Source organism: Oncorhynchus tshawytscha, linkage group LG29 (assembly GCF_018296145.1).
Source record: "Oncorhynchus tshawytscha isolate Ot180627B linkage group LG29, Otsh_v2.0, whole genome shotgun sequence".
Classification (NCBI taxonomy): Eukaryota; Metazoa; Chordata; class Actinopteri; order Salmoniformes; family Salmonidae; genus Oncorhynchus; species Oncorhynchus tshawytscha.
The window spans coordinates 2,835,278-2,863,005 of NC_056457.1; the positions used below are offsets into that span (position 1 = coordinate 2,835,278).

The 27,728-nt window shown below is 44.6% G+C and overlaps 1 protein-coding gene across 1 annotated transcript in view; it reads right to left on the reverse strand.

Annotated features, from left to right (window-relative positions):
* Positions 1-23,373, reverse strand: part of LOC112228037 (zinc finger E-box-binding homeobox 1-like) — a 93,036-nt gene extending 69,663 nt beyond the window's left edge. Inside the window, exon 1 of the mRNA XM_042308581.1 lies at positions 23,255-23,373. Coding sequence (XP_042164515.1) covers positions 23,255-23,312 — 58 coding nt within the window. The 5' untranslated portion in view covers positions 23,313-23,373. The remainder of the gene's footprint in view (positions 1-23,254) is intronic.
* Between the last annotated feature and the right edge of the window lie 4,355 nt (positions 23,374-27,728).

The window sequence follows — 27,728 nt, forward strand, 5'->3', positions numbered from 1 at the left end:
CGAGAGAGATACGAGTAGTTGCTTCGTGAGGTATCTCTACCAGACAATACATGATCTAAGTGCTTGACAGATGGTATTCAGCAGTCATAAAAGTATGCCTTATTTACTTTTAAGAACTACTAAAATAGTGGTTTTGTTAGACAGCATAGGCAGCAGCTCTATAGAGATGAGATGATGACTTGGAATTGAATAATAAAGTAATCAAATAAATTCAATTTACACAACAACTAATCAAAACACAGACAGATGAGCTGCACACAGAAAATAACATCTAAAGCAGAATCTCCCATGTCTTACGTGACAAAGGCCACTGTATTTCTCAGTGCCGGGAGGCTAAACGGTACAGACATAGTGGGGATGGTACAGCTGTCTACCTGTCACTCAGGCTTGGCCCAGGTTAATGGGAGCCGACACACTGGCTAAACTGGCCCGCTAGGACGTTCTGAGCATTTAAACCAAGCTCTTTACCAATCGTCCTCAGACTGACTGACTGGCTGGCTTCCTCTCTAGCCTCCAGGAGAATGCTGTCTGGCTGTCTGCACATCTAATGAATGCTGAGTCACAACCCAGTTAGCACATTTGGTTCTTTGGAAGTTGTGGGAACGTACGTTTTTGGTTTCCCATTGGTTCTGGGAACGAAGCCATAAGCCAAAATGGAACATTTTGTAAACATTCTGGGATCTTAGGAAAAATTTCACCTGTTCTGGGAACGTACATTTTTTAAGGTTGCAGGTAGGTTCTGATTATGTTATAATGTGGTTCCCTGAAAATTTTCCTGGGATGTTTTATTCACTTTCTTAGAACAGAAATTATAGGTTATTTGAAGGTAATTAAATAACGTTTTGTTATTAAAATACATTTAATAACACTGCTACTAGCTTAGTTTATCTGTTTTGACCTCCAAGCACAGGTACGACACATGGAAATTCATTCTTAGGTATTAATCATGCAAACACATTTCTGTTTTATTGTGGCATCAGTGAGATTCAAACCTATGATCTTATGTTCTCTATCCATGGAATTAGTCCACTGCTTCACCAGGATGGAGCTAGCATACTATGTTTTTTTAGCTCATACAAAGCTGTCATTTTAGTCTATTCAAACAGACCCTATTTCAGGAAACAAGCACTCATTAAGATCAAGTGTGGCCAATTAGTGGGCACGGCCAACACACCTGAACACACTTAACAAGATAGACAGAGAGCTTTGTTGAAGCAGAGAACGGTTGAATGGTTTTAAATAACATTCTTAGAACATTCTTTGAACTAGTGTTTTCTTGTGGTGTTTATGAAAGGTTGTCTTAATGTTCTGATAACATGACTTTAAATAAAACCATAAGGAAAACCATAAGGAAAACCTGCATAAAATGTTATGCTGAAGTACTGACATTCCCACAGAATGTTGTTTCTTAACGTTCCCTGAACATTCTAAGAACATTACTTTATATTGGACCATGAGGAAATGCTATGCTGAAGCCCCACAAAAGAAACATATGGTTCTCAGAGCGTTGTGCGCTAGCTGGGTATCCTGCACCATTCACAGAACATTGAGGGAAGGTTGTATGCAAATAACCTTTGGACAGCCTTGCTCTCACCAAGCTCTAAGAAACATATGGTTCTCAGAAAGTTATGTGCTAGCTGGGACAGATTTTCATTAAACAGGACTTTGATTTACTGAGCTGTAGATCCAGAATCCTCACTGCTACAATGTGTACTTTTACTCCAGACTCTAGGGTTAACTCTCACTATAACTAACCTCTCCAGTCATCACACCAAGCTCTCAACATTGGTGTGGAAGTAGCCTAAGTGTATTAGGGGCTGGTATTCAGTTCCGCAGTCAAGGTTAACAGGGCAGGGTCACGCCTATCACACAGATGAGCCACAGACAGAGAACTGCTCTGTCTTCTAGTGTAGTGTGACTGGGGAAGGGGGGGCTAGAGACAACTCCTAATCTGGGAGAAGGGGAAGGAGCTTGTGCTGCTATCTCCTGCATAGCTGGGCTGTAATCAGGGATGATCATCACAGTAGGCCTGTGTTAAGGCTAGCAGGAAATCCCGTCTTTGAGTGGTACACAAGGCAGTAATTCTGCCTCCTTAGCCTCAATTTCCATGCTTCTCCTCCTCGCAAAGCAAGTCTGCCTATGTGTGATGAAGTTCTCTCAAAGCAAAGATATTTTGAAAGTACAAGACCGCAACGTCAGTCAAGCCTCAACACACCCGATATTGTACAGAAAACTCCCCAACTGGGAAGACCCATTTATACCAAGTTACAGAGGCAAACCCAGGAGAAACCTAGGTTCCCAGGGCAGTATTAAAAGGTATAGCCTAGACCTCCTACTCATTGTTCCCCCATGCCCCTCCAGTTGCCAATCAGGCTGTTGTACTGAGTATTGCGTCCCTGACGGGGCTACACCATTCCTCCATTATACACTGTCACAGTGTCCTATAGCCTAGCACTCCACAGCCAGAGCAAGAGCCAGGCATGACCAAAGCACTGGGTGTGTGAGCAGGAGAGGAGAGACATCTGGTAGGGATTTGAGATTGGGCAAGATGACCAGTGACCCTGTCCTGCACCCTCTGCTCTACAGAGAGAGAGAAGGGGGGGTAATCTGGTTTACACTGAAAGAAGATACCACGAGGGTGTCAACTTTCAAGTCAGCCAAACACAGTGCAAACTATTCAAAAGTTGTAGGCCAATACACCGCCAGCAGCTAATTATGAATAGGATTTAACCTATAGGCCTACAGTACATCATGATCATTGCATTTACAGCAAATGCCTTAAATCACTGGGTCTGGTCAGGGCTGGTCTGGTTGGGTGTCCCTCTATTCTAGTTCAATGGGAAAGCAAAATCTCCATGTATGCCACAGCCCCGTGAATCCGACTGAACCATGTGAGTTAAGGCTGTGGGAACACCCAATGAAACGTCTCAGCACACACCCTTATATAGAGACACAGGCTGGAGAGAGGGAGAGAGTGGGGAGGAAGAGAGAGAGGGAGGGGGAGGGAGTGAGAAAGAAAAAAAGAAAGAAAGAAAGAAAGAAAGAAAGAAAGAAAGAAAGAAAGAAAGAAAGAAAGAAAGAAAGAAAGAAAGAAAGAAAGAAAGAAAGAAAGAAAGAAAGAAAGAAAGAAAGAAAGAAAGAAAGAAAGAAAGAAAGAAAGAAAGAAAGAAAGAAAGAAAGAAAGAGAGAGAGTATTTGGTACAGAGAAGAGTAAAGAGTAAGAGGACTAGGGCCTTTGAGCACAGATGTAAACATGTTTTTGAGCTCCTCTTTAGAGACAGAGAGCAGTGCATCACTCCTCCTCTCCTTGTAAAAGGACCAGTACCATCTCCACTGGGAACCCTGGTTGCTGCATGAGCTCAGAGATGACCGTTTAATCAATAACGCCAGGTTGCCATGGCAACCTTGCTATCCTGTTGCTGGTTCCTGGTATCTGATGATTGCACTCCCCGTTAGCTGCACCTGCCTCCCATCTCTCCCTGTCTCATCCACACCTTATCCATCAACCCATTGGCTTTGTCTTCATCTCAAATGGTACCCTATTCCCTATATTGTGCCATGGTCAAACAAAGTATATCCCATGGGCTTTGTCACACAGGAAGCCTCACTTAATAATCAGCACACTAGATACATATAAAGCAAAATTATATTCAACAATACAGAGAGAGAGATGACTGTAAGAACAGAAAAATAACACAAAGAGAAAGAATAGAGGTTCTGATCCAGACAAAAATACAGTAAGGGCTGTAATACCCAGACACACCCTCTCTGTTATGGATAATAAACACAGAGCTGATATATATCATATCTCCCTCAGAGAGTGATGTCATTCTACCTGGAGAGTGCTCAGTGCTTAGCATCATATTTCCGCCCCCCTTCCCTCTCTCTATAGTATCTGTCCCTCTCTACCCCCCTTTCACTCCTTCCCTCCTCCGCCCTCTCCCGTACAGGCTGGTGTTAAACGTGTGGAGGATAGCACCTCCTGCTTTTTTCATTAATGGAGAGCTCATTAATCTAGGGTGATAACGAGGACATGTGTCAGTGAGATGATTAAACCTCCTCTGCTTTGCAAATAGGCACCCTTGGGGATAAACAAGCTAGGGACAGACTCAGGCAAAAGGTTTGACTCACACACACAGATAGCAAATACTCACACATCAACAAACAAATATGCACGTAAGCACACACACACACACACGGTGTGCATCTCTTGGGACACACATTGCCTATCTGGAGGACATCTGGGTGTTGTGATACTACATGTGTATGTACTTACACACACTCACTACCTCCACCTAACACTACGTCTCTCACCAGCCTAAAATCTTTTATCAAAATCTAATTGTGTTTGTCACAAGCGCCGAATACAACAGGTGTCGTAGATCTTACCGTGAAATACTTACTCACAACCCCTAACCAACAATGCAGTTTTAAGAAAAATAAGGAGTTAAGAAACTTTTTAAAAACTTTAGTAAATATTAAGACAATAAAATAACAATAACGAAGCTATATATACAGGAGGTACGGGTACCGAGTCAATGCGTGAGGATACAGGTTAGTCGAGGTAATTAAGGTAATATGTACATGTAGTTAGGGGTAAAGTGACTCTGCATAGATAATAAACAGTGAGTAGCGGCAGTGTAAAAAAAAAGGGGGAGGGTCAATGCAAATAGTCCGGGTAGGCTTTAAATGAACTGTTCAGCAGTCTTATGGCTTGGGGGTAGACGTTGCTAAGGAGCCTTTTGGACTTGATGCTCCAGTACCGCTTGCTGTGCGGTAGCAGAGAGAATAGTCTATGACTAGGGTGGCCTTCTTCTGACACCTCCTGGTATAGAGGTCCTGGATGGCAGGAAGCTTGGCCCCAGTGATGTACTTGGCCGTACACTCTACCGTCTGTAACGCCTTGCGGTCGGATGCCGAGTAGTTGCCATACCAGTCGGTGATGCAACCAGTGCTCTCGATGGTACAGCTGTAGAAGTTTTTGAGGATCTGAGGACCCATGCCAAATCTTTTCAGTCTCCTGAGGGGGAATAGGCATTGTCGTGCCCTCTTAACAACTGTCTTGGTGTATTTGGTCCATGATAGTTTGTTGGTGATGTGGGCACCAAGGAACTTGAAGCTCTCGACCTGCTCCACTACAGCCCAGTCGATGAGAATAGGGGCGTGCTCGGCTCTCCTTTTCCTGTAGTCCACGATCATCTCCTTTATCTTGGCCATGTTGAGCCAGAGGTTGTTATCCTGGCACCACACTGTCAGGTCTCTGACCTCCTCCCTATAGGATGTCACAACACATACTACCAAAAAAAAAAGACACACATCTTCCCTGATTGATCTGTCTTTCCTCAAAACGTCCCTGTCTATAGCAAGATGAGGGGGCAAGAGGATGGAGGTGCAGTAGAGAGGAAGGGCCTACAGCAGAGCTGGGTGAGTAGATAGGAGAAATGAGGGAAAGGGCAAGTGGGTAGGTCTAGGACACTCATTTGGAGGAAGCAGGACTTACAAATACATCTCTGGAGGTTATTTTCTCTATTTTCAACAGGATGTAGGGATGATGATTCACAGACATTATTCAGGAGTAACCAGACCAAACCAAACCAACACTGGGCTCCCGAGTGGCGCAGCGGTCTAAGACACTGCATCTCAGTGCTAGAGGTGTGTCTACAGACATCTTGGTTCGATTCCAGGCTGTATCACAACCGGCCGTGATTGGGAGTCCCATAGGGAGGCGCACAATTGGCCCAGCGTTGTCCGGGTTTGGCCGGTGTAGACCGTCATTGTCAATAAGTATTTATTCTTAACTGACTTGCCTAGTTAAATAAAGGTGATCTTTTTTTTAATTGTCTCCCTCGACTGCATCCTTTACACACTTGGATGATTCTCATAAAACCAGTTTTAACCATGGCAGCAGCATTTTGAGTTATAAAACCATTATGCATCTGCAACAATCAACTATGATTCTGAAGACTAAGACACCTAGTTAATGGCAGAGTGTCTTATTTATTTTTATTACATTTTCGCCTGAATTTTGTACATTAAATTCTCTGGTATTTTTATACAATTTATACAAAAAAACGTAACTTATTCAAATAAAATAAGCTTTTGTTTGTCCATAAATCCTTCAGAACATCAGCTATCTGGATTTGGGTGAAGGAGAAATGGAGAGGCTTGGACAAGTTGCTGTGGGGGGTGCAGAGCTGTTGACCAGGGTAGGGGTGGCCAGGTGGAATGCATGGCCAGCCGTAGAAAGATGGATATAGGTCTGTAGCAGTTTGGGTCTAGAGTGTCTCCCCCTTTGAAGAAGGGGGATGACTGCGGCAGCATTCCAATCTTTGGGGATCTCAGACGATACGAAAGAGAGTTTGAACAGGCTAGTAATAGGGGTTGCAACAACTTCGGCAGATAATTTTAGAAAGAGCGGGTCCAGATAGTCTAGCCCGGCTGATTTGTAGGGGTCCAGATTTTGCAGCTGTTTCAGAACATCAGCTATCTGGATTTGGGTGAAGGAGAAATTGGGAGATGCTTGGGCGAGTTGCTGTGGGGGTGCAGGGCTGTTGACCGGGGTGGGGGTAGCCAGGTGGAAAGCATGACCAGCCATTGAAAAATGCTTATTGAAATTCTCAATTATTGTGGATTTATTGGTGGTGACAGTGTTTCCTAGCCTCAGTGCAGTGGGCAGGTGAGAGGAGGTGCTCTTATTCTCCATGGACTTTACAGTGTCCCAGAACTTTTGGGAGTTTGTGCTGCAGGAAGCAAATTTCTGTTTGAAAAAGCTAGCCTTTGGTTTCCTAACTGCCTGTGTATATTGGTTCCAAACTTCCCTGAAAAGTTGCATATCGCGGGGGCTATTACATTCTAATGCAGTACGCCACAGGATGTTTTTGTGCTGGTCAAGGGCAGTTAGGTCTGGAGTGAACCACGGGCTATATCTGTTCCTGGTTCTATTTTTTTTTAATGGGGCATGCTTATTTAAGATTGTGAGGGGAGCAATTTTAAAGAATAACCAGGCATATTCTACTGATGGAATGAGGTCAATATCCTTCCAAGATACCAGGGCCAGGTCGATTAGAAAGGCCTGCTTGCTGAAGTGTTTTAGGGAGCGTTTGATAGTGATGAGGGGTGGTTGTTTGACCGCCAACCCATTACGGACGCAAGGCAGTGATTGCTGAGATCCTGGTTGAAGACAGCAGAGGTGTATTTGGAGGGCAGGTTGGTTAGGATGATATCTATGAGGGTGCCTGTTTTTACGGATTTGGGGTTGTACCTGGTAGGTTCATTGATCATTTGTGTGAGATTGATGGCATAAAGCTTAGATTGTAGGATGGCCGGGGTATTAAGCATGTCCCAGTTTAAGTCACCTAACAGCACAAGCTCTGAAGATAGATTGGGGAAATCAATTCACATATGGTGTCCATGGCACAGCTGGGGGCAGAAGGTGGTCTATAGCAAACTGCAACAGTGAGAGACTTGTTTCCGCCCCAAGGTGGATTTTTAAAAGTAGAAGCTCAAATTGTTTGGGTACAGACCTGGGTAGAACTCTGCAGGTTGTCTCTGCAGTAGATTGCAACTCTGCCCCCTTTGGCAGTTCTATCTTGTCGGAAAATGTTATAGTTAGGGATGGAAATGTCAGGGTTCTTGGTGGCCTTCCTAATCCAGGATTCAGACAAATGCATAATATCTGATCAATAAACAAAATAAATACTATGAAATAGAGATATCCAGATCCTAATCTTAATGGTCCAAGTGTAATTATTGTGGAAAATGTATTTATTTTTTTTGTCAGTTTTATGAGAATCACCCACCTAGGCTAACCATAGCCTCCTCCACTAAACAGCTGGGACTTGTAGTGAAACCTCTGAAACCTCTGGTTCTGTTTGTGGGCCGAGCAGGAGGTCATGCTTAGTGCCTACTACTGTCTGTCTAAGCATCATGAGGATATTTTCTGTCCCGACAGACAGACTAGTCACGCTCTTGTTGTGTTTTCTAAAGTAGGGGCCCTGTGATGCTGTAATTATCACCCATGCATGAAGGAGGGAAGGGAGGTGTGTGTGTTTGTGTGGTTGTGAGCGTGTGTGTGTATACCCGTGAAGGGGGTAAGGGGCAGACTTGCAGAGATCATTCCCTACATGAGGGCTTCGCGATCCATCAGTAATCATTTAGTCGAACACACACATTAAATCCAATCTGTCTGCCCTCCGACCACCTAATCCCCTTTCCACGGACAGACAGACAGAGACCGTAATCCTCCTTATCTATATTTTAATAGCAAGCTAGGCCCCCCCATTTGCCTATATCATGATGTATGCTTTATTGGTATGTTAATCTGGCTGTTGATCACACAACCCCATTTAAAGCAGGCTTTAATATGCATCTCTAGGGGATTAGATTAGCAATCCAGGGATAGGACTATAGGATAGGAGCATGATTATGATTTGGCTCAATGGACTCATCATCTACAACAGCATCTACAATTGGGGCACATATACATAATCTTACATTATTCTAATCGTACAAGAGACGGGCATTAGGAGATCCTCCTCCCCCAGTTAATGCAAAAGGAAACACTTCATTTTGAGAACTTGTTACGGCTACCTTAACAAGTATCCTTGTTTTCACAGATTTAATCGGACCTTCCTATATATAGGATATAAATACAGCTTTGTGGAAATGACTGAATTAAAACTCATTCCATGCCTGCAGATGGAATCAAAGCCTACTGTCTGTAGGCAATATTCCTTCTGTTCTAATTCCGTGTTTCCTGACAGAGAGGATACAGTAAGACTACTTCAGTTGTGACACTACAACTGCGTAGCAACATTCTCTCCCCCTGTCTAGACGTTCTGTCCCCACGCGCCAGCCAGAGTGAAGAGATTCCTTTTGATCTAATAGATTTATTAGACAGACATTCGATTAGGAAGCCACTGCTTTAAATTAGCTAGCCAGGGGGAGGAAACAGGGGCTGCTTAACTCAGGGAATTAAGGGCTAAGTGGAGAGTCAGTGCCCTCTATGCTTTACTTTGCCATGGCCTTTACCATGTTAAGACATTTCCATTTGGGGGAAATAACATCACATAATAATTTCTATTGCCAGATTCAAAGAAAAATGTAATCTTCCTGAGTCGTAGATAGATCACTCTGAATCTGATCAAGCAAAGCATTCTATTATTTCAAGTATAGTGGTATTTTACATTAGTGGATCATGTAAAACAATGTAACAGTGCCCACAAAGTATGTGTATGCATTCCAGAAAGACAGGTGGGGGCCAAAATACATGCCCATGTTATTGAGTGGCAAAGCAGCCGTGGTCCAAATATCTATTAGTAACAGCCCCCCCCCACCCCATGTGAAACGCTTCTCTGTGACTCTTTTTAAGGTTTACTGCCTGGGCTGGATGGGAGGGGGGCACAAGGCATGAGGCCTCAGAGAGAAACTCACAGGTTAGCATTCAGGTGGAGGTCAGGTATGCATTAGCAAACTAACACACACCTACAAACACGTACAAATGAAGGCACACACACACATGCACATACACACACACAGCCTTAGACCCATGCAGAGAACACTAGGATTCTCATAAGGTAATCTCATGGGTGCATCTCCCTCCTTACCTTCCTTTCCTAACCTTGTTCACACAACAGCTGCACCACCATCACCAACGGGAAGTGAGCTTCCACTGACCCTGACGCACCTCTCAGCCCTGTTAGCTACAAGGAGTTTCGAGGTAGAAAGGATCAGCTTGCACAAATCCTAAACATTACCGGGGGGGAATGTAAAACTGACCCAAGACCAGAAGCTAATTTAGTTTCGACACTCACCAGAGATACATTTATCAGTTAATGTTGCAGGGCAGATGGGTGAGGGCACCGTGCCACGAGACGTGCTACATCCTGGCACTAGAACAAGGAAGGCACAGTCACACACTGTTTACTGGTTGAATGAAGCTTCTTTATCCTCCAGACTTCTACAGTGAAGGGGGGCAGTTAGCATAGCTGCCAGAATAAGGACCGGGTCATTTGTATTCAAGGCAGGTTGGTGTTTGGGAAACATTGGATGCCAGTGGCACACAATCAAAAGGAGAAAGCGTGAAGATTTGACTTGATACAGCATTGGGTGACAGGGTTAATAGACAATTTTCTATCAATCAAACGAGTACCAACTTTGAATGACTCCTCCAAATGACCCAACCACCTTAAGTCAGCCTAAGTCAGGTCTATCTAAGACGGAAGGGAAAATCACTTCAACAATGCGTGTATTGAGACTCTGGGATTACAGGTGGCAGCTCTATACATTCTGCAGTGTGAGGAGTCAGACTTCCTTTATGAACCTGTGTCTGCTGCTATTTGGAGAAAAAAATGCCCTCTCATTCCTGCAGTACCCCTTAATTTACACAACTATAATTGTAATACTTCTGTTATCACAAAAGTTATTTTCTTCTGCTTAGTTCACAAGGGTTTTAAAACTAGCCTATACGCGCAGCACAGCTATTCCTCCCAACTAAAGGCATTTATGCTGTTCCCAGACTGGGGTGCCCACTCCAAACAAGACACCTTAAATAGGCTGCTGCCTTCCACAGGTGCTGGGGTTGCTGACTTTAGCTGATCAGGACCAGACCAAGGTTACATTCTAAATGGCACCGATTCCCTATATAGTGTACTACTGTTAATTAATAAGGGCCCATAAGATGCTAATCAAAACTTGTGCCAATCAAATAAAATTCAAATCCAATTTTATTGGTCACATGCACATATTTAGCAGATGCTATTGCAGGTGTAGAGAAAGGCTTGTGTTCCTAGCTCCAACAGTGCAATAATATCTAACAATTCACAACAATACACACAAATCTAAAAGTAAAATAATGGAATTAAGAAATATTAGGATGAGCAATGTCAGAGTGGCATTGAATAGAAGTAGAATACAGTATATACATAGGGAATGAGTAAAACAGTACGTAAACATTATTAAAGTGACCAGTTGGGCAGCCCGAACCACCCTCTGGAGAGACCTACGGTTGCGGGGTGTGCAGTTGCCGTACCAGGCGGTGATACAGCCCAACAGGATGCTCTCAATGGTGCATCTGTAAAAGTTTGTGAAAGTCTTAGGGGTCAAGTCAAATTTCTTCAGCCTCCTGAGGTTAACGAGGCACTGTTGCACCTTCTTCATCACACTGTCTGTGTTGGTGGACCATTTAAGATTGTCAGTGATGTGTATGCCGAGGAACTTGAAGCTTTTCTCCTTCTGCACTGCGGTCCCGTGAATATGGATGTGGATGGGGGCGTGCTCCCTCTGCTGTCTCCTGAAGTCCACAATTAGCTCCTTTGTTTTGTTGATGTTGAGTGAGAGGTTATTTTCCAGGCACCACTCCGCCAGGGACCTCCCCTCCTCCATGTAGGCTGTCTCATCATTGTTGGTAATCAGGCCTACTACTGTTGTGTTGTCTGAAAACTTGATGATTGAGTTGGAGGTGTGCAAGACCACACAGTCCTGGGTGAACAGGGAGTACAGGAGGGGGCTGAGCACGCACCCTTGTGGGGCCCCTGTGTTGAGGATCAATGTAGTGGAGGTGTTGTTTCCTACCTTTACCACCTGGGGGAAGCCCATCAGGAAGTCCAGTTGCACCGGGCGGGGTTCAGACCCAGTGCCCCGAGCTTAATGATGAATATGGAGGGTACTATGGTGTTGAAGGCTGAGCTGTAGTCAATGAACAGCATTCTTACATACTGTGGGTATTCCAGATGGGATAGGGCAGTTTGCAGTGTGCAGTGCTATGGCAATTGCATCATCTGTGGAACTGTTGGGGCGGTATGCAAATTGAAGTGGGTCTAGGGTGTCAGGTCAGGTGGAGGTGATATGATCCTTTACTAGCCACTCAAAGCACTTCATGATGACAGAAGTGAGTGCTACAGGGCGATAGTCATTTAGTTCAGTTACCTTTGCTTTCTTGGGTACAGGAACAGTGGTGGACATTTTGAAGCAAGTGGACAGCAGACTGGGATAGGGAGAGATTGAATATGTCCATAAACACTCAGCAAGCTAGTCTCCGCATGCTCTGAGGACGCATCTAGGGATGCCGTCTGGGCCGGCAGTCTTGCAAAGTTTAAAATGCTTGAATGTCTTACTCATGTCTGCCCCGGAGAACGAGAGTCCACAGACCTCGGGAGCGGGCCACGTCGGTGACACTGTGTGTCAAAGCCAGCGAAGAAGGTGGCTCGTTTTCCCTTTGTAATCCGTGATTGTCTGAAGTCCCTGCCACATAAATCTCGTGTCTGAGCCGTTGAATTGAGACTCCACTTTGTCTCTATACTGACGTTTTGCCTGTTTGATTGCCTTACAGAGGGCATAAACTGCACTGTTTGTATTCAACCATATTCCAGGCACCTTGCCGTGGTTAAATGCGGTGGTTCGTACTTTTATGGCGCAAATGCTGCCATCTATCCACGGATTTTGGTTTGGGCAGGTTTTAATAGTCCCAGTGGAAACAACATCCCCTATACACTTCCTGATAAACTCAGTCACCGTGTCAGTGTACACGTCAATGTTATTCTCAGAGGCAACCCAGAACATATCCCAGTCCGTGTGATCAAAACAATCTTAAAGCACAGATTCTGATTGGTCAGACCAGCGTTGAATAAACCTTAGCACTGGATAAGCCTATGGAATAGGGTGCCATTTGGGAAACATCCCCAGGCCAGGAAGACTGTTGTTTTGACAGAGATAAAGCCCTTTCAGGGTTGTATCCTGAGCTGCAATCTCACACAGACTTCCTGGTTGTGTTCATAGGGTGATGATTCAGAGAAGTGACTGGCTGAAGTGGCTGAAGACAGACTAAAGACTTGAAGTAGCCTAGGGTATAAACACATGTTCTTGCATTATACTTTTCATTTCATTAATGTTAATTAATACTCTTCCATTTAGATGTATTTATGGGGTTCAGTTCTTTGGGGAACAGGTTCATTATTGTGGGAGATTATTAAAGTGTGCATTAAATGTAATTCCTTTCTGACCACTTCATTTTCTTGTAGAGCACTGGGCAATTAACATTGTTCGGAAGCTCTTAGATTCGTAATGACAGCAAAAGATAACTGAATGACAATACTTTACGTCTTTCTTTCTACCAACTTCCTCTTTGTGTGTTCACTAAGTGGTGCCCTTTTCATTTTAAAAGTTTTTTTGGGGGGGGGGACTAATTTGATGTGGCATGAAAGAGTAGGCTAGAGCTGAAACGTTTTATGGGTAGTTGGTAGAAAAAGGGAGGGGAAGCAGTGAGCCAATACATTTGAGAAGGGCAGGCACTTCATTCAAACTGACAGAAGATATTAAGAAGCTCACATTGCTCTCAGTGATCAGCAGCATATCCTTCTGCAGGAGGACTGAGGAACTGCCTGACCATGAGATGAGCCACACCCTGCTTGGTCTAGGCTAGCTCCACTGCCAGACAAAACTTTAAATCTCTTTCCCCATCGCTCTTTCTCTCTCTATCCCTCCTTCCCACTCTCTCATACTTTTGTTAGGTGTTATTTATGAGTTCTGTAGTGAGTTTCTGGTGCCTGCAGCACCTGCTCATGTTGGAGTAGGATAACCCTGGCAGTTGCCAGAGAGAGGGAGAGGAGGAAGAGAGAGAGAGAAAGGAGGAAGAGAGAGAGCGAGAAAGACCGAGAGAAAGAGAAGAGAGATGGAGAAAGACAGACACACACACAGAGAGAAAGATGGGGAAAGAGAGTAAGAGAGCAAGATGGGAAAAGAAAGAGAGAAAGAGAAATTTGGAAAGAGAGCGATCGAGAGATGGGGACAGAGAGAGGTAGTGCAACACCGGGCATGTGATGTTAACTCAGTGCTGCGCAGCTAACAGATGAGACACCTAATGATGCCTGGTTGTAACATGTACGCTAAGAATCGGGAAGCAAGTACAGGGAGTGAATTTAATAAATAAATTAAACATGCAACAAAACAAGAAACGTGAGTAGCGTACAGACATGAAACACAGGAACAGAAACAATAACGCCTCAGGAAAGAACCTAAGGGAGTGACAGATATAAGGGAGGTAGTGGATGGGCCAGTAACCGAAAGGTTGCTGGATCGAATCCCCGAGCTGACAAGGTAAAAGTCTGTCGTTCTGCCCCTGAGCAAGGCAGTTAACCCACTGTTCCCGGGCACCGAAGACGATTAAGGCAGCCCCTCGCACCTCTCTGATTCAGAAGGGTTGGGTTAAATGCAGAAGACACATTTCAGTTGAAGGCATTCAGTTGTACAACTGACTAGGTATCCCCCCCTTTCCTAATCAGGAAGGTGATGGGAGTCCAGGTGAGTCTCTTGAAGTGTGGATGCGCGTAACGACGGTGGCAGGCGTGCGTAGATCAACAGCAGGAAACAATTAACCAACAAACAAACACCCAAAGACTACAAGCACTAAATAAATGGTGTCATATGACTCTAAACATGATCAATTAGAACCCACAGTTCATTGGCTCTCCCTCTGTCTAAATGGGACAGGAGGCTGGGTGCCAGTCTGTCAGAATAATGAGCATGACCAGGATGATATCTCTATGAGTAAGAGGAGGACAGATGTGGTACTGTCTGGCTATATGGCTGACCTCGTTTTTACTCCTATTCTCAGTCCACCCCAACTCTGTGGGTGAAACGTGTGTAGCGAGGCTGAGGCCATGGTGTGTTTTGATAGCCAACACCTGAACGATAGATACAAAAAAATGTATCAACCACTACAAAAATGTCCATTAATATAATCCACATAATTGCTGCATAATTGCTGCAGGATTAAATAAAGATCCTACATCTGTACTGGTTCATATAGGGTTCTCTGTTCCCGGAGTTGGCAGAGAGAGTTGGAGGGGTTGGAGCTTGGACAGACTAGGTGTACTTTGCTCTAGTCTCGAGTCAATGACATGAGGTGAGTATTAGGTCGGTAGTTAGACACACCAAAACCTGATCAAATTAAGGACCGTAAACAAATGAGACGATACAGCCTCTGATCAACAGGCATCGTGGTGAATGAAGCTTATAATGCTGTTTCTAGACCAAACTCATTCATCAACCGGGCTGCATCCCAAATGACACCCTATTCCCTATATATTGCACTACTTGTGACCAGGGTTCATAGGGCTCAAAAGTAGTGCACTATATAGTGAATAGAGTGCTATTTGGGACACAGGCCAGAGGGATGTGTGTATCCAGAGCCATCCTAATGATATGAAAATGTTGACAGAGATGAAAATGGCCCCTGTGATGTCCCTGTCCCCAGGATACAGTGAGTGACTAACACAGGGCCACACAGTCACACTGTGATAGGTAGCTAGCCAGCCTACAGCTTTAACAGAAACCCTGAGTCACCTTGTTTTGTAAGTCAGGCGGAGAGGAGAGGAGTAGAGAGGAGAGAGGCTGGCTGCTACGCTGAATGTCAGAGTCTGTAAACATCACAACACACAGGACTAATGAATGAGTGAGGTGAGGTGAGGTGAGGTGAGGTGAGGTGAGGTGAGGTGAGGTGAGGTGAGGTGAGGTGAGTGAGCGAGCGGCTGTGCCGGCCCGGCCTGGCCCTGCCAGTGCGATAGAGATATAGTGGGTGAATAGTATTTTTCAGCAGAGCTCAATGCTAGGTGTAATCAGTGTGTGAGACAAGACTGCTCTCACATTCTGTCATTAAAGCTTCCTCCCAAATGGCACCCTATGCCTATTAAAGTGCACTATGGGCCACTATAGGCCCTGGTTAAAAGTAGTACCTAAATAGAGATTATGTTGCCATTTGGGACTCCCATGATCAATAAGTCTGCTTCAGGAAGAGAAAAGCAACAAACAGTTTTGTTATATTTCAGTCTTCTGTGATGTATATAAAGTGTAATATTGGGATGCAAACTCAACATTGAATACATGTCAACTCTACATCTGACATGGTACAGGTGTGTTATTTTCTGTAAGCCCATAACCATGTGTGTGAGGTGTATACTTTTGTTTCAAAGTAGATTTGTTTAAGACTACCAAGAAACACTCCGTGTGACCCTGATTTAGCCCACTGCAGTAAAGGTTAATGATATAGTAACTTAAACAAATGTGATGCAGGTACACAACTTTATGATCTCTGCATACATACCAGCCGCCATATTGTTTCAACAGTTGTGCATTGTCAGGTTTTGAGGGGGGAAAAAATGGTAGTGAATTGTCAGGTTAAATGTGAGGAACAAAGATTCCACTGATGAGTTTGTGGCCCAAACACAAGCTGGCATGAAGAGGGCTGGCGGCCCAGCGCCTGCTGCCTGCCTATTGTTAACACAGGCCTTTCATTAACCGCTCCACTGGGGAACAGGGGAGGAGAGGAGGAGGGAGGAGAGGCTGAGGCAATACATATAGTGAGGAGGGAGGGAGGAGAATGGGAGAGGAGGAGGGAAAGAGAGAGAGGGAAGAGAGACTGAAGTAAAAGACACGGAGGAACAGGGGATAAGAGGGAGGACAGGAGGGGAGGGTAGAGTAGAGGGAGGAAAGGGGAGGTTGAAGCTACAGACAGTAGTGTCAACACCCAACAGGACTAGCCCGGCCTAAAGATCAGCCACCAAACACATTATTAAAAAAGACACATAAACCAAGCCCAAGCTGCTCACAATGAATAACCCCCAAAGGATGGCAATTTAGAGCTGCCATCTCCCCCAGGTATAGGCTATACACAAAGGTACACTATAATTTCAGCTCCCACCTGGCATGGGATGTTCCCCAATGATATAAGGGGGGGCCTGAGTGAAAAAGTTTGGGAAACACTGGTCTGCGGAACAGGCTTCATTTGGTTTTGGACTATCATTTCAACTCCCACCTGTTTCTATGTAATATGGAACAGGTAGGAGGAAAGAGAGAACAAAAGAGAAGGAGGGAGGGAGGGAGGGAGGGAGGGAGGGAGGGAGGGAGGGAGGGAGGGAGGGAGGGAGGGAGGGAGGGAGGGAGGGAGGGAGGGAGGGAGGGGCAGACACTTAATATGTTTTTGGACTGTAATTTCAACTCCCATCTGTCTCAATATCCAGGTAGAGAGAGAGGAGAGAGAGAGGGAAGAGTAGACATTGAATTTATTTCCCTTAGAAGCGATACATGACAAATCCTGAGGCCTGTGGGCTGGGTGAGGTCATCTTACCAACATACCTGTCTGGCATGTCAGAGTGGAGGAGGAGAGGAGGAAATGTCATTGGTCAAATCAATGCATTTTTTTCAGTTGCTGATGGACAAAAATAGGAAAATAGGCCTATATGAATCACTCAATAGAGTGATAGCAGGGAGCTTGACAATATCTCATTGCTTCCTTCGAGGTCCCATTCTCAGTCCCCTGAGTGGATCTGAACCACTGAGGAAGGCTCCTGACCTGATCTAGCTACAAGGAGCTATCCTATTCTATTCTGGAGCCCAGTCTCCCTCTCGATCCTTCTGAGCCCCCCCGGCATGTTTTTGTTCAGTTCAGTGGACCTGACGCCTCGCTGCATAGCCTACTCCCCTTGATACACACACACACACACACAGCTCCCCCTCCCCCTCACTGTCCCGCCAACCCCCAACTGAATAACTACACAATATTTCTGTCCTTTCAACAACAGTGTTGACACTCCGTTGCTTATTCCTCCTCATTCATTATGTCAGCCTTGTCCCCCGCATAGCCCCTCGGCACCTCCAGCCCTGGCAGCCCAGTCACGCAGCTCCGTCGTGGGCCCTATACGGGTTATAGAAAGGGGGACTCCTGCCTGCTGCTGGAGCACATTATAGGACTCATCCTCAGTTGTAACACACTAAATACGTTGCTTAGACGACACGCAGGAAAAACAAAACACAAAATGACACAGTCAGGAGGCATCGGCAGTAGACATGAACAAGCCTTCAGCAAAAAAGTGTGCATGACACAGACAAATAGCCTAAACACATTCTCAAAACAAAAGAGGGGTGCGCATATGCCCCCCAAAAAATGCACACGCAAACGCAAGAACCTGAGCATTGCGTGTCGTGAGACTGAGGAAGATTGTGATGAATTCTCAGAGTGTTCCACAGATTCCTCTGTCAGTCTTGGGTTCTCTGGGAAGAGAATGGGTCATATGCAAATGGCCATGGCCAGTACAGATAGAAGTTTCCCACAAGCAGAGTGTGAAAAGGCCTTTCCCTCCCCACGCCAGCCCCACTCAATGGGCCTTTTCTTCTTCCACTGAAAGTGTATGAAGTAGAGCAGGCAGACTGCAAAGGTAACTAGGCTCTTGCTCCTCAGGCTTTCTCCAACCAAAGCCTTAACACACAATGGTTCATTTAAGCATTCATCCACATACAACCCCAATAAAGCACATTCAAACACAGTTAAGGGGGTTAGTGAAACTGACTTGGGTTTTAAAACTGCTTTTCTAAGGCAAGAGAAAGCACCTTTTTATAGGGTAATGCAATGCCTCTATAGGAGCTTGCTAATCATTAAGCTCCCTCAACAACAGTGGGAAAGGGTTTGAGTGCGGTAAACAGAATTGTCTGCTGGGAAATCATTGAACTGTGTGACATGGTGAATTGAATGGTGTAAATTAGAATTTCATATCATACATTTTAAAAAGCCTGGAGATACAAAAAAGTGACAAGCAATAACAGAGAAACGGATTATTCAAGACACAAGACAGAACCTCAGAAGTCTAAAAAGACAATACCTAGGCTATAGTTTGCCTCACTAACCTAAATGAATCCTCTCCATTCCGTTCCATAAGAAACACTCACACTATTCTAATGTAAAATGAGCTGTCATGTTTGACAGAGTGAGTGAGTGTCCACCTTTCGACCCACTGGCTCTCGTCTCCAGCAGCACCTCAATGTCACTCTGCCAGCTCTCACAGCCCCTCTCCCCCCTTTCCTCCTCCCTTGTCCCTCTTCCTCCCCACCAAACTCCACAGGACTGAAGGGCTGTACTGGTCAGGGGGATGGAGGGAGACACGAGAGGTATTGAGGGAGTAGGGACAAGGGTTTTTACCCCTCAGGATCCTTTTATTGAAAGGACTTAAACACAAACGCAATTGGACATGCTGGAAGGAACCCAACAATGGCACAGGGGGGGAAAGTGAAGTCATAGTGGAGGCACGCATGGGTGCCTAGGTCAGGGGGCAATCAACAGCACCCCTGGCTACTGTGTCTCCCCTTGGAATAAAGGACTGGTGGAGGAGAGGGGGGGGTGAGAAGAGGGGGCGGGGGATTTTCCTCTCACTTGGCACTTTCATATGCAGCAGAGGAAGTTGCTCCAAAGCAAAATAACTGATAAATGAACATTTCCTCTCCTGCTAAACTCCACTCACCAGGGGTAGTAGACCTTTTAAATGTTAACAGCTGGCTTTTAAAACACTAAAGCAGCATGCCGGCCCACAGAACACCACCCCTCTCCCCCTGAAGCCTTTGGAATGGCCAAAACATCTTATTTTCTTAAGAGTGTTAGCTTAACCACAGTGTTTCTTTATTGTTCTCACACAACTTTACAGCGTGTGGTTACATTCAATATTATTTAGGGTGAAAAATGAGTCCGGCACACTAATTGTACTTTTGACAGCCAAATAAACATCCTCTGTTACATCATACAGCTTTACAGTAGCCAAAACTAGACCCACAGACCCATTCTTCTTCTGTAGCTTTGAGACAAAAAACTTCCAAAACTGTTTTGTACTGTATGTGTGTGTGTTACACAGAGACAGACAGAGAGAGACAGAGAGACAGACAGGCAGACAGACAGAGAGATATCTACCTCACTTGCTTTGGCAATGTTAACACATGTTTCCCATGCCAATAAAGCCTTTGAATTGAATTGAATTGAATTGACAGACAGACAGAGAGAGAGAGACAGACAGAGACACAGAGAGAGAGACAGCAAGAGAGAGAGAGACAGCAAGAGAGAGAGACAGAGCAAGAGAGAGAGACTCCTTTGATAAATTCAAAGAAATAGAAATCCAACCTGTGTACAAAACATTAGGAGCAATATTGAGCTGCACCCCCTTTTCCCCTCAGAAGAGCCTCAATTAATCAGGGCATGGACTCTACAAGGTGTTGAAAGCATTCCACTGGGATGTTGGCCCATGTTGACTCCAATGCTTCCCGCAGTTGTGTCAAGTTGGCTGGATGTCCTTTGGGTGGTAGACCATTCTTGAAACACACGAGGAAATGCTGAGTGTGAAAAACCAGCAGTGTTGCAGTTCTTGACACATTCAAACCGGTGCACTGGCACTTACAACCATATCCCGTTAAAAATCCTTCGGTAACCCGTCTCCTCCCCTTCATCTACTGATTGAAGTGGATTTAACAAGTGACACCAATAAGGGATCATAGCATTCACCTGGTCAGTCTAGGGCTTGGATGTTTTGTATACTCAGTTTCTTTGAAATGTAGGCCCAATACCCTCCACTCATCTACAAATACGGGCCAAGAGTGTTAAGGTTCATACCGTGCCGCATTCCTCTTTCCACAAATTTGAAGTGTTAAATTGCCATTCCAGGAAATGGTCACTGCTATTCCTGACGGGAGCTAGACTTGGACGGGATAGGAGAAGTGACAAAAGGAAGCCAGTGGAAACACTAGTATCCCACAGATTGCAAACACCTGTTGTCCTGCCAGCTGGCCGGCTGTTAGCGCCTCCATGTTTACAGCTGTGACAGGAGCTCACCTTGGTCTTAGCCTGCTCTGCTCTGTCAGACCCAGGAAGACAACCAACACAGGACAGGGGAGGGCCAGACAACTAAGTACCTTTTGGCTTCAGTAACCAACAGTAACCTGCCCCTAAAAGGCTTTTAACCTGATGACAAACATAACACCCCCGACAAATATGAGGTATTGGATCAACCCAGGTTCTCTCTGTCTCTCATTGTAGTGGTACAGTATATTGAGCTCTTCCACCCAGCAGGTTTATGCACCCATATCACATGAGTAAAACATCACTATGGTCTCCTGAACTTTATGTTCGATCCCCCCCTCTTGATGTATTATATTGTAGCCTATGTATTTGAAAACATAGAACATTTCAAATTGATAACATGAACACAAAGAATAAGGAATAAAACAGATCTCAGAACAGATTTATTTCTGAAATTAACATCAGATGGACAAAGTTTACAGTGACAAAATGTCGTAAATGTAGCCTAGGCTATAAATAATGTAGGCCTACCATGACTGAGGTGCAAATGCGCTAGAACAGGTCCGTTATAACATTACAGAATGCACAAAATGAACCGTCGTCAATCAAGAGCTGACATGATATGGACTGGTGACCAACACCTTTTCAGCCAAAAAAGCAATAAGGAGCACACGAAATATGTCCATGTCATACAATCAATGACAGTAAGCGACAACAAACAAGGAGAGTAAGCACAACAAGCGACTCCAAGAGAAAAATCACAGCAAATTCACTCATGATGACAGCATGCAGCGCCTACAGACACGGTTGCCTTTTCTACCTGCACAAGTTGCCATTTGTTGCGGCGCACGGCACAGGGACCGCTCTCCGCTGCTTTGGAAAGGGAAGATAGAGGAGGAATTCTCACGGGAATCTAACAGCGTATTCAGTCCCCCGAAATCAGACTGCTGGTTTGTTTTTATGTTTTGACAGAGGGGTGTTTACAAAGACCAAAATACCCGTTTTCCGGATCAGGTAAACATGTTCTCAGTTCCTGCAAGCTGTGCTGGGTGGCTCGACCACTTGCGATGCTGTGCCGGTGACTGTTCTCACGAGGCTGTAAGTAGACTACGCATGTCGTCAGCTAGCCTACAGGAGAAAAACCCATATGCCTCCAAACAGCCTACAACACAAACATTATTCCTATGTGTGAACAACTACCACCTCCGATGTTGAAACAAAAGTCACAAGTCCCTTAACTAAATAAAATGAGAACACACGAGACTAATAAAACGCACAAGGCAAAGACAAGCAACCCGAAGGTCATGATCTTTGCAAGTCAAATAGGGTTTAACATGATTTCCAGATAAAAGCCTTCCACTATTAAATTGATTAAATTACTGGCGAGAAAGAAAAAAAAACTATTCAGAGAAACGCACTGGCTACCCGGACGACCCTACAATGCAGCCTTTTAACCACACACACAAACACAAAAGCACAAACAAAAACAAAATAACAACAATTATTTAAGTATAGAAACTCTGGATGAACAGATTGGCTCCAACTTCAAGTTTCGCTCCCACACCACCAAACCTTGAGTGTGTAAAATCAGAATTCCCAGCGCAGGACTGTGGACGTAAACCCACACTCCTTATATAGGCTGTGCCTTGTTTATATAGGCTGTGCCTTGTTTACACAAACAGCGCTTGATATATTCTTCCCATTCTCTGAAGCGTTACCCAACAATGCATGCTACAGAAACAACGTTTTTCGTTCGAAGTTCATTTGCATTTATTAATTATAGCTACTTTACCTTGTTCTGCATATTGTCTACTTATCTTAGCAATAACTTTTCAAATGATTTGTAAATGCACACTTGCATTGTGAAAACCAATTGAATTGTGAAAACGCGTGCATCGCGCCTACACATCTTTTACAAATAAAAGTAGTGAGAAAATAAATGTGTAGTCTACATAAACATAGCATCATGCATATGAATATAATATGAAGCAGCAGAACAGCACAATTTCCACAGTAAAAACATTTCCTAAAGCCCGAGCCCTCAATGTAGCAACAGTGTCTTGTCATGTCTCGCGCTACCTGCCACGGTACGACAAAGAGAAAAGCGACAGAAACAGTTATTTTTCTCGAAAGTGCATTGAAGGAATTAACCTTATACACATATTCACTCATTTCAGAACATCAATCTATATTCCATATTGATGGAAAAAATACCGCAGTCCGCAAAAACAACCAGGTAACGTTATTTTCCCAGACACAGGTTTCAAAAAGCTACCCAAAGGCGAGAGACGGTGAAACAAGCGATCAAGTTGAAAACTAAAAAAAACATTGAAAAGTGAATTTAAATAGAATTGAAAAGGGACTGAACGGGAAACAAAAGCCAAAAGCGAGTGAAGTGACGGGATTAGGTGCGTATAACGGTCCAGGGTGGTGCACTCAACCGCTAGGCGGAGGGAGAGTCGCGAGACAGGTATAACGGTACGCCACATAGGGCTATAATGGTGCGCTTACTTGCTACTTTCCAGCACTTTGACCCACTAAAACCGGGACTCCGGAGGTACTAAAGTCTTCGGAGAATAGAGAATTCGATAGAACACATTATAGTCCACTTCACCACACGAAAAGAAGGGACATTGAAGTAGTTTTACATACCGTTATTCCTCCTCGGATTTGCCTGCTTTCTGCGCTTACACCTGGGGCCATCCGCCATGATCCTTTCGCTGTGTCTAAATGCTGCTGGAGAGTCACCTCCTCTCTCTCCCCCTCTCCCCCCGCTTCACCTCCCCTCCCTGCACCTGGTTTACGACACTCTGCTTTACGACATTACCTTCCACCTCCCAAACCCTAGGGTGCGTCCTATGGTATCCGGGATCCTTGGGACGTCCCTATCCCAATGAAGTTTACAGTTAAAAGGGTTAAGGTAAGGGTTAAGGTTAGGTACGGGTTATGGTTAGGGTAAGGGTTAAGGGTTAAGGACCCTAGTGACCCAAACCATAGGACCAAGAAACCTAAACTCCTACTCCATGCTTTCTTTCTGCCTGTGATCATCGCACTTTTCAACATGCTTATATATAAAAAAAAATATATATATATAAACTCTTCTGAGTTTCTGGTAGGGTTGGGGCCATGTCATTATGGAAGCTTAAACGTAATTGACCAAGACTCTAGTGAGTCTTATGGTTAAAAAAAAATCTTTAGTAGAGCTTATGTTTTAATTTAGGTTCATTATGACAGTGACACAGCTGGTACATGTAGTGGTGGGTGGAGCTTAACAGCTTGCACCTGTTATATCACTCCTCTGTGGGTGTTGTTTTTGGTCGCATGGACTGAGTAAGGCTATAACATGGAGCAAGATGAATCAATCCAAAAAACATTTTAGAATGCAAAAGATATATATAAATTTTTACATAGAATTGTTGTAATTTTTTAAACAAAAATAATAATATAAATGAAGAATGTTTCAGAGGTTTTTCACCAAAATTGGAATACATTTGCTTAGGATACCATCAAATGTATGATGCATATAAACAAGCTTTTCTCTCCACAAATCTCATACCTTACTCTCTGGGAGAAGAGAGGGCACGTGTAGGATGAAGGAATGTGATGTGATTGTTCCGAGACTGCAGAGAGGGAGAGAGAGAGAAAGAGAGAGAGAGAGTCATGAGACCATCAGCCAGCCCAGCGGTGATTCAATCCTCCTGCCTCCTACCTAAAGAAAGGCCTGGCTGTTCTCCTGCAGCACCAGGGTTCACTGCAGTGCTGGGGACAACAGGGCCCACAGCTGGTTTCAAATACTATTCAAAATCACCTCAACTACTTTATCTTAGCTTGATTGAGTTTGCCTGGCTAGTTCCAAAATTGCAAATCCCACCGATCTTGCACTCTATGGGCAGACTAGAACAAATGCTCAAAGTATTTTGAAATATGTTGAATAGTGTTTGAACCCAGGTGTGGCGTACGGGAGGAAGACAGGGCCATGCCAAAACAATTTGCAGGTCCAACTGTGTCTAATCAGACCTGACCCTCCACAGTCTCACAATGGCAACCATTTGAGATGCAACATGTGGGTGATAAGAGTTGTTTGACTGTGCACCACTTTTGATCAGACCCTGGTCAAAAGCTCTAGTCAAAAGTAGTGCATTAGATAGGGAATAGGGCAGGGGTTCCCAAACACTTTTGGACCCGCGTCCCCATTTTTTTTCCAATAAAAAAAAAAATCTAACCCCACTTACTGTATGACTTCAGAAAGTATTCAGACCCATTGACTTTTTCCACATTTTGTTACGTTACAGACTTATTCTAAAATGGATTAAATCGTTTTCCCCCCCTCATTAATCTACACATAATGACAAAGCAAAAACAGGTTTTTAGAAATTTTTGATAATTAATGAAAAAAAACCCCCTCAAATATCACATTTACAAAAGAATTCAGACCCTTTACACAGTATTTTGTTGAAGCACCTTTGGCAGCGATTACAGCCTTGAGTGTTCTTGGGTATGGCTCTACAAGCTTGGCACACCTGTATTTGGAGAGTTTCTCCCATTCTTCTCCGCAGATCCTCTCAAGCTCTGTCAGGTTGGATGGGGAGAGTCGCTGCTCAGCTATTTTCAGGTCTCTCCAGAGATGTTAGGTCAGGTTCAAGTCCGGGCTCTGGCTGGGCCAGAGGACATTCAGACACTTGTCCCGAAGCCACTCCTGAGAGTCCTTTAGGTGCCTTTTAGCATATTCCAAGCAAGCTTTCATGTGCCTTTTACTGAGGAGTGATTTCAGTCTCGCCACTCTACCATAAAGACCTGATTGGTGGAGTGCTGCAGAGATGGTTTTCCTTCTGGAAGGTTCTCTCATCTCCACAGAGGAACTCTAGAGCACTGTTAGAGTGACCATCGGGTTCTTGGTCACGTCCTTGACCAAGGCTCTTCTCCCCCGATTGCTCAGTTTGGCCAGGCGGCCAGCTCTAGGAAGTCTTGGAGGTTCCAAACTTCTGTGCCTCGACACAATCCTGTCTCGCAGCTCTACGGACAATTCCTTCGATCTTATTGCTTGGTTTTTGTTCTGACATTTACTGTCAACTGTGGGACCTTATATAGACAGGTGTGTGCCTTTCCAAATCATGTCCAATCAATCAATTTTACCAGAGGTGGACTCCAATCACATTGTAGAAACATCTCAAGGATGATCAATGGAAACAGGATGGACCTGAGCTCAATTTCAAGTCTCATAGCAAAGGGTCTGAATACTTATGTAAATATAGTATTTCTGTTTGTAAAAAAATTATAAGAAACATTTTTTGCTTTGTCATTATTGGGTATTGTGTGTAGATTGATAAGAGAAAAAAAATATTACATCCATTTTAGAATAAGGCTGTAACATAACAAAATGTGGAAAAAGTCAAGGTGTCTGAATATGTTTCCGAATGCACTGTAGCTGAATAAAATACATTTCTGAGGGAATGCCCACACTAATCTGCATTGAGCGGTTCACAAAGAAACAGGTCCTCTTACAGGATATGCTTCATTTAGAGTATTTTAAAATATTGTAATTAACTAGGCAAGTCAGTTTAGAACAAATTCTTATTTACAATGACGGTCTACCGGGTAACAGTGGATTAACTGCTTTTGTCAGGGGCAGAACGACATATTTTTACCTTATCAGCTCGGGGATTCGATCCAGCAACCTTTCGGTTACTGGCCCAACGCTCTAAACACTAGGCTACCTGCCACCCCAATTTACAGTGGGGCAAAAAAGTATTTAGTCAGCCACCAATTGTGCAAGTTCTCCCACTTAAAAAGATGAGAGAGGCCTGTAATTTTCATAATAGGTACACTTCAACTATGACAGACAAAATGAGAAAAACATTTCCAGAAAATCACATTGTAGGATTTTTAATGAATTTATTTGCAAATTATGGTGGAAAATAAGTATTTGGTCAATAACAAAAGTTTATCTCAATACTTTGTTATATACCCTTTGTTGGCAATGACAGAGGTCAAACGTTTTCTGTAAGTCTTCACAAGGTTTTCACACACTGTTGCTGGTATTTTGGCCCATTCCTCCATGCAGATCTCCTCTAGACCAGTGATGTTTTGGGGCTGTTGCTGGGCAACACGGACTTTCAACTCCCTCCAAAGATTTTCTATGGGGTTGAGATCTGGAGACTGGCTAGGCCACTCCAGGACCTTGAAAACATTATGTACCTGAGAGTCTTATCTTTCAGTGATGGGGTCATATTATTGTTCAAGAAATGGAGCTACATTTGTAGGAAGACAACAGAAACCACTAAGTTTATTGCAACTGCATCTAGCGGCTACCAGAGGTTACTGACATAAGTGATGTGCGTGATTGTGCTGGATGCCAATGGTCGATTATCCAGGGCATGGACCGGTAAAGGAGATGAGAGCGGGTACGAGGTGATGTTCAGGGAGGAGGCGAGGGCCTGGTCGATGAAATTCCTGATGAGTCCACTAGAGCTGTAGAGACAACACCTGAGGGACAGACAAGCCAGTAAAATGGAAACCAGGAAGGGTTTGGAGGACAAACATGATGATGGAATACTCATGCCTACCCTGGGAGACGGATTATCATGGGGCCTCCCCTCTGCCCAGTGGCCCCAGGTTGGGACGCACTGGACACCGCTGAAGCTGGTGCCCCTACTGGCCGCAATAGGAACACAGCCCCAACTGTCTCTGGTGACGCCGCTCTGCCGTGGAGAGGTGTGTGGCCCCTACCTCCATGGGTTCAGACTCTGCCTCATGTAAGCGAGGGATGAGGGAGGTGCCAGCGTTCTTGAAAAAGGTTGTCCAGACGGATGGCCATCGCGGTGAGCGCATCCAAGGAAAGGTCGTCATCCCGGCACACCAACTCTGTCTGGACCTCCTCACGCAGTCCTCTTTGGAATAGGGTGCAGAGCGCCGGTTCATTTCATCCGCTGAAGGCTGCCACGGTCTGGAAGTTGAGGGCGTACTCAGCAGCGGTCTGGGCACTCTGCCGGAGTTGGAATAGTCGCTCACCTCCCTCTCTCATCCGGTGGATGATTGAAGACCGCCCTGAACAGAGCCATGAACCTCTCGTAGGAACTCAGCTCTTCCTCTCCACTCTCCCAGACAACTGTAGCCCACTCCAACGCCC